The sequence below is a fragment of the Arachis hypogaea genome, chromosome 19 (genome assembly GCF_003086295.3).
Source record: "Arachis hypogaea cultivar Tifrunner chromosome 19, arahy.Tifrunner.gnm2.J5K5, whole genome shotgun sequence".
Lineage (NCBI taxonomy): Eukaryota > Viridiplantae > Streptophyta > Magnoliopsida > Fabales > Fabaceae > Arachis > Arachis hypogaea.
In genome coordinates this window covers 41571395-41582508 of record NC_092054.1, presented here as the reverse complement: position 1 = coordinate 41582508, position 11114 = coordinate 41571395, and the positions used below count along the sequence as shown (strand labels likewise).

At 32.2% G+C, this 11114-nt stretch overlaps 1 protein-coding gene across 1 annotated transcript; it reads left to right on the top strand.

Moving 5' to 3' along the window:
- The first annotated feature begins 224 nt into the window (after positions 1–224).
- On the top strand, positions 225–5199 carry LOC112778283 (uncharacterized). The gene is made up of 3 exons (XM_029295986.2): positions 225–353; positions 2063–2794; positions 3065–5199. The coding sequence occupies exons 2-3, from the start codon at positions 2063–2065 to the stop codon at positions 4916–4918; spliced, it is 2586 nt and encodes an 861-aa protein (XP_029151819.1). The 5' UTR covers positions 225–353; the 3' UTR covers positions 4919–5199.
- The last annotated feature ends 5915 nt before the right edge of the window (positions 5200–11114 follow it).

Here is an 11114-nt window from a genome sequence, read left to right as displayed (position 1 = left end):
TAGCTTATTGAACTATTAACGAATCAAACTCAAACTAGTTCATAAGCTGTCTTGACTCAGTTTCAGCTCTACCAAAAACAAATACATTTCAAATACTATGTTTGGATTAGTCCAAAAAATGATAAATTAGTATAAATGACTTTATAACCACGTCAACTTAAACACACACACAGCCCATGCCAATGTCATGAACTCGGGCGAGTCACTCACTCATTTAACTCGGCCGTGTTTCAAAATACTGAGGCCACAGCACAGCACGGCACATAGCAAACAAGAGTCTCTTCTTTTTCTTCATTCGTTCCCTCTTTTCTCTTCCTTCATTCTCATATGCCCCGCGAATTCACCCTCACCAGGTTCCTCTCTCTTTCTCTCTTCTCTTCTTTACCTTTGTTCTTTATTTCACCGCTTCCTTCATTATATACATATCCTTAACTTTTATGATAACATAAACATATATATGTAATTTAATCAACTCCATCTTCTTCTTATTTCATATTATTATATGTGATGTTATGTATTTATGGTTTTAACTGTTTCTGCTACACTTTAGCAAAATGTTCATTCTTCATTATCATCTACGAAAATCTTCTCAAATAAATGTGTGTTATACTACTCGTTCCTGTTCTAGATTAATATGAACGCACGATACTAAGAACAAGGACCCTTAAATATTTCTGTGGCTGCTTAGTGTTTCCATATATCGTCGTAATCATGTCGATGTGCTGAATCTTCTTGTCAATGCACTTGTTTATTGTTATTATTTTTATTTATTATTATTTTCAACTTCGTTACTAACGTATCTGAGTCTGTTTCGTTCTGTATTTCTCTGCTACATGTATATATATATACATGCTCTTTAGTCTTTAGCTTTCATTATGAAGTTACATGTATGTGGATCTGAGGTTGAGTATCTTATAGTTTGGTTTGGTTTGTAATAAGTTATCTTTGCCTTTGTTTTAAGCTAAGATCGAATATATTGTGGTTGCTGTTATATGTGTGATTCAGTGGTTTTGTTTCTAAAGCTGTGTCAACTGGTGAAGAATGTTGTATTCCTTCGGGTGTTTGAGTTACACTAATTGGATTTTTAATTTTCTGGCTAAAGAATTGATAGGGTTTGTGTTATGGAGTGTCTTAGGTACCATTGTTGAGGACTCTAGTGCTTTGAATTTCAGCTGCTTTGAAATATCCCTTTGCTGCAGAAAAAGAATAAATTGGGTTTGTTAGCTGTTCGAGAATTCATTCCCCCAAAGATTGCATCTTTTGATGCTTGTAAGCATGGATTGGGTTGTGTGTGGAGGGATTCATTGTTATAACTTTAATATTGTATTTTATAATTTCACACCAAATACAGATGGAAACTCTGGTCATCTACACAAATGTATACTCTCTCTGTTCGTTTTGGTTTGTCTTTGTCAGTTTTTTGGGTACATCCTTGGATCAACGTGTTCGAGTTCATTGACGGTGATTGAAGGTTGTACCAAAAAGTGATGGTGACGGATAAACAAGACCAGGGGGAGTATATTATAAGAAAGAGCAATAGCCACTTAAATTTTAACACTTGAATAGTTTGACTTGCTTTGGCAAATTGAATAAATCTGAATTCACTATTGTATTGCTGCAACTTCTTGATTCTCAGTACTGAATATGTTTTTTCATTGAGTGAGTCTGTTTGATTTTTATAGAATTTGATAATTGTGAAAAATGGAAGGTCAGAAAACATGGGAGAGACCTAATGCTTTGTTTTAAGTAGCTATTATGGATATATAGCTTAGATAATATAAAAACCAATGGAGATGATTAGCTATAAAACTTGAATGAGGAAGGTCATCAAATTCAAATTCCTTCAATAAATAAGAGGCTATTCTCAAGTACTGATGAGAAAAAACATGAAATGGTTGGTTAGAAACTAGTCAAACTTCCCTGGAACAATACTGGTAGATGCAGTTTCCACTAATGTTTGAAGTGCATTCTTGACCATATATCTAATCTGAATTTTCTCTGCAATATTCTCAGATATTGAGTTGAAGTTATGGCTTGACTAACTAATTTTATTGCTTGGCAGATGGAGTCAATTCACCAGGATTACGATCATTTGGTAGAGCAAACTTCTGATAGTCCTCCAAGTTCTCCAGATATAAATGACATAGTTGGAGCCCCCCAAATGAATCCGCAAGTCGGTCTTGAACACCAGGTGGACGTTCCTTCCTTCTTGAAAGAATATGAACAGCTTCAACTTCAAATGAATCCTGCTGATTCAGAAGCTGTGCATGATAATTCACTTCATTTTGCTATTGGTTTAACCATCCCAACCATGTGGGTGCCTAAGGAGGTGGATAATGGTTTTGAAGGGCTGCGTCTGTGGCATAGTCGAGACAATGACTTGAAGAAGAAAAACAGTATACCAGATCATGGAATAGAATCCAAACCAACCACTTCTGTCAACAAGGGAGGTCAATTGGATGAAAGCCAAAATTACATGATGGTCCCTGGAACATTGAGTAACTCCTGGAGTGATTCTGATGTTAAGAGTTTTGTCCTTAGTTTATTTATTTTTGGGAAGAATTTTATACAGATACAAAAGTTCTTGGAGAACAAAGGCATGGGGGACATACTATCATTTTACTATGGCAAGTTTTATAAGTCTGAAGAATACCGTAGATGGACTTCCTGCAAGAACAAGAAAGGAAGAAAATGTATGCAAGGACGGAAATTTTTTAACGGATGGAGGCAACATGAACTAATGTCTCGCTTGCTTCCTCAGGTTTCAGAGGAATTTCGAGAAAGCTTGCAACAGGTAGTCAATCATGTCATCTTTGAGATCCTTTGTCTCTATTGTTGTTATACGATACCTATTGTTAATGCATCATATTATGTCAAACATGTCTTTCATTCTCATGTGTTACTAAACTGATTTAGCCCTTTGTAATTTACAAAGGAAAGCTTCGTGAGTTTGCTAAATATTTCATTTTTAAGTTTGTATTTTCAATACAATGGTTGTTAAGATGAAATATCAGATGACATAAATACCGAAATCATCCCTCACTTGGCTCATGTTTATAATCAGGTTTCTAAGTCATATATGGAGGGGAGAACTTCTCTAGAAGAATATGTATCATCTTTGAAATCTACCGTGGGACTTGGCATGCTTGTGGAAGCTGTAGGCATTGGCAAGGGGAAGGAAGACCTTACAAGGCTTTCTACGGAACCTGGGAGGAACAGCCACGAGTTTTCAGTACCAAATAGCAAAGCTTGGTCTTCTCTTGAACCCAATGATATAATAAAGTTTTTGACCGGAGGATTCCGACTGAGCAAAGCGAAAAGTAATGATCTTTTCTGGGAAGCTGTTTGGCCCCGCTTACTGGCAAGAGGCTGGCACTCTGAGCAACCGAATAGTCAAGGATACATCTGCTCTAAAGAGTTTTTAGTTTTTCTCATCCCTGGTATTAAGAAATTTTCGAGGAGAAAACTTGTGAAAGGTGATCATTACTTTGATTCTGTCAGTGATGTGTTGAACAAAGTTGTAGCTGAGCCGAATCTTCTTGAGCTTGAAGGCGAAGAAGCTAAAGTTGATAGCTGCAATGATGAAGAGATCGAAAAGGGATTGAATGAGGATTCTCAATCTGATGGTCATCGCCACTGTTACCTCAAACCTCGTGCTTCTATCAATAATACCAATCCTATGAAGTTTACAGTTATTGGTACCAGTTTGTTGCATGGCAGGAAGTCATCTGAATCTAGGGAATTGAGGTCTATACCTGGTAAACCATTGGGAAAAATTGAGCTAAATTCTGCTGGCATAACATGTAATAAAGAGGACAAAGATATCAAAAAGGCTAACCCCATTAAGGGTGGCCTTGACAACAAAAAGTATGCAATATTCACCGTTGTTGATACTAGTTTTCCTTGTGAAAGAAATTTATCAAAGGTGAGAGAATTAAGATATCCACTAGCTAAACTGGAAGAAGCTTCGAAGATAATTGGAATTAAAAGAGAAAGTGATGGGAGTTCCTCAGATGACAAATCTTCAAGCAAGATAGAAGCTACTATGGTTGTATGTGGGAAAAAGAATACGAAGAATTTTCTGAAAGGCACGCACGAAAGAGATGCTGCTAAACCGAAAGCACATGGTTGTAAACCAGATGGTAATGGAAACAAGGTGGATAAGAAATGTGAAAATCCGAAGACATGTTTGCCTACCATAAAACATCAATTCTGTCGGAGAGCGAGATCAAATCTTGCAGCTCATCCCACCAAACGGCGAAGACTGACTGCTTGTGTTAAATCTGAAACAAACCGCATGCTTGAGAAGTCAGGGAGCTTTAGATCAGAAAAACCTGGAGTCTCCCAGTCATCCTGTTTTCCAGATGCCAACAAGAATGCTGGCAATTCAATTGGACATGAGAAGAATGTAAGTTCGGTTTCTCCTTCAGCTGAAGGAAGTGCTAATGGAGAAAGCTTCCGAAATAGATTCCTTGTTGACAAGGTCATTTCTTGTGATAAAGTTGAGAAATGTGAATCAAAACCACAGCTCACTTTAGATGCATCTCATGTTCGGCCGAAGCCTGAAGATGGTGAAATAATTGCAACTGCAGAGCACAAGGAGCAACTGCAACTGCAAAAGCAAAATGATATGATTCCTGAAGAGCAGGAAAGACCCTCGGGTGATGTTGAGAAGCCTCAAAGCCATGATTCTTTGGAGCAGCAGCCTGACATAATTCCCAGGAGACAAAGTACTAGAAACCGGCCATTGACTGTTCGAGCATTGGAATCCATAGCAAATGAGTTCTTGCATTCTAAGAAGAGACAGAAAAAGAAAGGCGCCCAAGAAACACGGAAAGATCCATTGAGTACTTGCTACAGGGATCTTACCGGAGACCAAACAATGTTGCATCATCAGTGTTCAAGTCCAAGAAAATAAATTGTAATGACATTTTGACATGCCGTCTCTTTACTAGGAATTTCTTTAGCCACCAATTGTAGTGACGTTTTGAATTATGGAAACTATGTCGTGAACAATCTCTCACAAATGCTTAAGCTTTTTGAAAGAGAGTGTTTTATGACAGAGTATTGATACTTCTTGTATCTTCACTGCTGCAGAAGTGATTAGAAATACTGTACAGTGTTTTTTATATGACAAATTTGATAAGATAATGGTCTTGTAATTGTAATTTTCATTAAAAGAGCTTGGTTCATAGCTAATCCAACCAACTTAGGTTAGTCAAAAGGTTTGCTCACTTGTCCGTTTAAGCAAGTGTCGGGGGTCGAATCTTGTTTTGTATACGTAGCAATCCATTAGTTAGGGACAAATCCTTAAATAGAGCTCAGATCTATAGCTAATTAGTCCTTGCGCTATTAACCTATAGGTTACTGTCAAAAATCAATCAAAAAATAATTAATGTACCAAGTCTCACAAGATGTGCAATTTTCAGAAATGCGTCTCTTAAAGTTTTTCTTTCTTACTGTTTTAGCAGCGCAAGTAGAACAAAACTCATTTCTTCATTGGCAGTACTCAACTTGTTTCTTGCAAAGCAAGTTATGCGCTTGGCTGTGTGTTGCATTTTTCGGTGTTTTATATTTCATCTTACATAGACATAGACACTGTTATACAAATGAAAAAGTGAACTCACTCTCAAACAAGGGTTCAAGTTTAATTCTTTCAGCTTTGAAAACAAAGTCTTAAGTATAAAATCATTATGTATTTAGCTGAGTGAGTGAGTAGTTGCTTAATCACTCATGTTGATGCTTCAAATATTTTTATGAACTGCAAGCTAGGGGACCAAGGATATAGTTACTTTGAATCCCAAAGCATGAACAAAGTAAAAACCTTGTAATGCAAATAGTTTGCGAAAATGAGTCACTCTTACAAGGATCCATGATGAATACAAAATTTACAAGGCGAGTACTAATGTGTAGATGAAAAATTCCATCTACAGGTATAGATAACACATGTTAACTTTTTAGGACATCTTGCTGTAACTTTAAATGACAAATTTTTTAATGGTTATATTAGGTAACCAATAACTTTCTTGAACAACATGAACAACACGCTTTAAATTTGGTTATTATTAGATATTAATTACTCATACCACTAATTAAATTTGGGATTAATTTACTTTTTTAACCCCATTGTTCATATTGTTCAACAATAATATTGTTTACCTATACTTTTCTTCTTTAAACAGTAGATCCCACGGAAAGTTAATTGTTATTTTTTATCGGACCTAACCTTTGTTAACTATTTGCTAGCTCAGGTGATTACGGAAATTAATTTCTAAAATTAGTTGAAATAAAAAAATATTATTTAATTTCTTTTATTAATAAAAGCATTCCTATTATTATTATTATTGTTATTGTTATTTAACTTATATTATTATCAGTCCAGCTACACATCCAAGTTTTTTTGTCAACTAAGTTGGCTCAAACTCAACAGAAACCACTTTAATTACACCAGTGTGTACACACGCGCTTTACTAACCCCAACATATCCTTCTTCGTCTTCGCGTTCTTTCTTCTTCTTCGCGTTATTCCTTCTTCGTCTTCGCGTTCCTTCTTCTTCGTCTTCGCATTGTTCCTTCTTCTTCGCATTCCTCCTTCTTCTTCTTTGAGTATTTTTTCTCAATCGTTATTCTTTTATTGCGGCTGTTGTTGCTGCGTCTTTTCTTTTCCTTCTTATTTTAATTGAGGTTCATATGGATTCCGAAATGAATTCGATATGTTTTTATTGATGATTGACTCTTTTTGATTGCTTATTCAAAACTAAACTAATTTTGGTTCATTTGTGTGTTAATTGAAGTTCACCTGATGCTGCTAATAAGTATTGACCAAATTTTTTATTCTTTAAGTGATTTCAGTTCATTTCTTAGTTTAATTGAGGTGTGTTTTTGTTGATGATTGAGTCTTTTTGACTACTTATTCAAAATTGAACTATTTTCGGTTCATTTGTGTGTTAATTGAGGTTCACTTGATGCTGCTGTTAAGTATTGACCAAGTTTTTTATTCCTTGAGTAATTTCGGTTCATTTCTTAGTTAATTTGAGGTTCATTTAGATCCAGAAATGAATTCGATGTGTTTTATTGATGATTGAGTCTTTTTGACTGTTTGTTCAAAACTGGACTAATTGAATGGAATGGAGTGGAATCTAATGCAATTGAATAAAGTGATAATGAATAACTTCATTCTTCTTTGCTAACAAATTTGGTCAATACTTATCAGCAACATCAAGTGGACCTCAATTAACATACAAATGAACCAAAATTAGTTTAGTTTTGAACAATTAGTCAAAATGACTCCATCATCAACAAAACACACATCGAATTCATTTCTGGATCCAAATAAACTTCAATTAAACTAAGAAATAAACTGAAATTACTTAAGGAATAAAAAATTTAGTCAATATTTATCAGCAGCATCAAGTAAATCTCAATTAACACACAAATGAACCGAAATAAACTAAAAAATGAACCGAAATTATTTAATAATGACATTAAAGAAATCATAACCAATAAAGATGTTAGCAAAATATTGGTGTTGTTGGTGATAACGCTAACGAAAGAGAAGAAGAATGAGGGAAGAAGGAGGAGGAAATGGAGAAGGAGAAGAAGAAGGAAACGGAGAAGAAGGCGCATGATTTGAAAAGCGGTTATAACAACTTGGTTAGACTTGTTAAGTATTTTGCTTGGACGTAGAAATTTGTTCTATTATTATTATTATTTAACTTAGTTTCACTAAATTTGCAATTAGATCTTTGTACTTTTTTCTTTCAATTAGATCCTTGCATTGCTTTTAATTTTATAATTAAGTTCTTTTTGTGTCAACAACGTTAAAATTATGAAATATTACTTCCAAAAATATGCAGTCAAAGATATCTAATTAGATTTATAATTGTTGGATATATTTAATTTACGAAAAAATAATATTCCGTTGTCTCTAATATTTTTTTATACTTTGCAACTAGTGTATGTTCCCGTGTCCTGCACGGGTAATACATAAAATTATATAAATTTTTTTATTAAAATTTAAATGAAAAATATCTATAGTAATTATTATTATAAATATTTTACAACTTAAAAATATTAAAAATAATTAATATTTGTTTTAATCAATTTAGATTAGTTGAATGGTCATCTCATTTGTCCGCTTAAGTAAGTATTTGTCGTTCGAATCTTGCATTGTGTGTATAATAATCCATTAGTTAGCGATAGACCCTTAATAAATAGAGCATCAATATGCGGTGGATTAGTCATTGATTTGCCGAGTTAGGAAATCCGTAGAAAAAATTGTATTGTCTTTAAAATAGATTAATTTTTCATTAATAGCAATACTTATGGACTTTTGTCTTTGTTGAAATTTACTTGGGACAATTTTATTTGTTGGTACCATATTCATTCTTGAAGTCAAAACAATATGATCAACATTGTTTACTTGTTAAAACTTCACATTTTACGAAATGATTTTTAAATTTTCAAATTCATAAACTTATATCATTACAAAAGTTATTAGATCGATTAATATTTCTTGGTAACATGGTGTACCGAAACACCATCGTTGAGTATTAGTTAGTGTGAAAAGAACCCAATAACAACTTTTGTTATTCAATATATAATTTATTCTATTGAAAAATAAATTAATATTTTCTAAACTTGTAAATATATTTTTTTCTAATTTCTTACACCATTTTATTTGACAATATTTACCATTAAAAAATAGCAAATAACCATACTATCCTACAATATATATAATGTACAAAGTAATTTCTTATCTTAAAATTAATTTTGGTTAGTGAGATAAAATTTAAAATATTTTTTTATCTTCTTACTCAAATTTAAATTTAAATTTAGAATTGATTAACAACTCATCCTTTTTAATTTCAATAAAAAAATATATTAGTTAGATGCAAAATATTCAGCATTTAATAATTTTAATCATTTAAATTTTAATTACAAAAAATTGAGTTAAAAATTGATTATAAACTTAATAATCGATAATATATATTATTTAGTATGTAAATAATAATATTCAATGTATTGATTATTTATTTTTTTGACAGAATTAATGTATAATCTATTGAGAATTGATTTATTATCCAAAATTTTTTTCATAAACTTTGTAATATATGAAAATAGTGATATTATTTTTTATTATTATTTAAAAAATTCTTCATAATTTTTTAATTATGTAATTAACTTAATCATAACCTTTATTATTACTTTTATACTAAAAAAATTATCAATTTATACTATTTACATATTTTTTTGCTATTAATAAATAAGTATTTGTACTATTATACTTATTGTCCTAGATGATGACTTAAGTTACTTATTTTATATGTTAAATAATATTTTGTATGTTAAATTTATTAAATATTAAGATGAAAAAATTGTTCAATAAATTATATAAATAGTCCTTACAGAAAAGAAAAAAAATTATATATCATATATAATCATCCTTGATATATATAGTGGTATATATATATTAAGATTATCTATTTTAATTATGTGAGTGATTATTATTATTTTCACTTTTTTGTTACATTAAAAAATAATATTTAAAACTAAAAAAGAGATAATTAATTTTTTTAATTTGAATTAAAATATGTCTTGTAAATATATCTAACTTTTACATATACTAAGTGTTATAATATTAAATAGTATAGTATTTGTTATAACAATGACTCAAAATATTAATCAAAGATATATTTGGGCCTAGTAAAACATCAATGCAAGCAAGATCAACTAAATTTCATTGTTAGGGTCCCAAATCCGACTTAGCAATTCATTACCTTAAACGCCCAATGCAGATGAAGTCCATGCGTCATCTCTTAAATCGGTTTAGATTGGATTTTCATTGCTAGTTAGATATGGTAATGAGTACTCAGGAAAGCGTGAGAAGCCCCCTTCCTATCCCTCACTCCTATTTAAAAAAAATGCCCATATTCCTTCTCCGTCATTGCAAGTTCCTGTTTAATTACCCTTTAAAGAACACAGATCTCCTCGAGTATCTACGAATATTTTTTGAAAACTTTTGATATAATATAATAATCATAAAATAATCAATTCAATATAATTCAACACAATTTATAACATATTCGTTATGAAAAATAATATTTTAAAAGAAGAAAACATAAAAACATATTCCAACATAATAATATAACATAATTTTTTAGGACGATACTGAGCGACGTAATGACGGACTTGAGAGGCAGAGAAAGTGAGTTAGAGAGAAAGTGAATCGAGGCTCAGAATGAGTCTGGAAGAAAAAGAAAAAATTCGAATTCAAAGCAGAAATTATGGTTACTAAATTCAAGAAATGAATTTATGAATATACAAATTAGAATAAATTAATAATTTCATATTCGCATATATTTAATAGGTTTTATGAGGCAGGTACTTCTGTCCATGTCTCCATTAGGGGTGCCAAATAGAAAAACCGCCTTGTCTCGCCAAAAGCCCGCCATCTGGTGGGTTGGCCCTCTCCACCCTGCCTAGTAAGGCGGTCCTAAATTTTTCCCCTGTCCCGCCTAATGGTAGGCTGGCGGGTTGGCGGACTTTCATTTTTTTTATAAACCATTAAATATTAAACAATATATATAATTTTACAACAATTTTAATAAATTTATAATTTCTAAAAATATACAAAAATTATAATTTTTAAATTTACACACATTAAAGTCTTTATAAATATAAATATGTAATAAATATAATTATAAACCAATTTTTTTGAAACAAAATAATAAAACCAACATTGTCCAAAGCAAAACAAATATTGTACAAAATATATAATTAAATATCTTCAAGTTTATAATCAATCAAATATAAAGCATAATCCAAAATATAACTTAGAACATCTTCAATTAGGATCTTAATCCTCTTATAGATCAATAACATCATAGAAATTTGTAAAAAAAATGGCCCTGACAAAATAAAAGCTTGGCCCAGCGGGGAAGCCTGCCCCGCCTCGCCCCCGCCCCGTCGAAGCCCGCCAAATCCCATGGATTAGACAGTGCGGGGTAGGCGGGCTTTTTAAGTTTGGCGGTCTCAAAATTTCAGCCCAACCTGCCTTTTTTGGCGGGTTATGTGGGCCAGTCCGATGAGTTTTGGCCCGTTTGCCACCTCTAG

Coding starts and splice junctions, on each gene's coding strand:
- LOC112778283 (XM_029295986.2), top strand. CDS start 2,063: ATGGAGTCAATTCACCAGGATTACGATCATTTGGTAGAGCAAACTTCT. Junction 2,795..3,064: donor TTCGAGAAAGCTTGCAACAG/GTAGTCAATCAT, acceptor GTTTATAATCAG/GTTTCTAAGTCATATATGGA.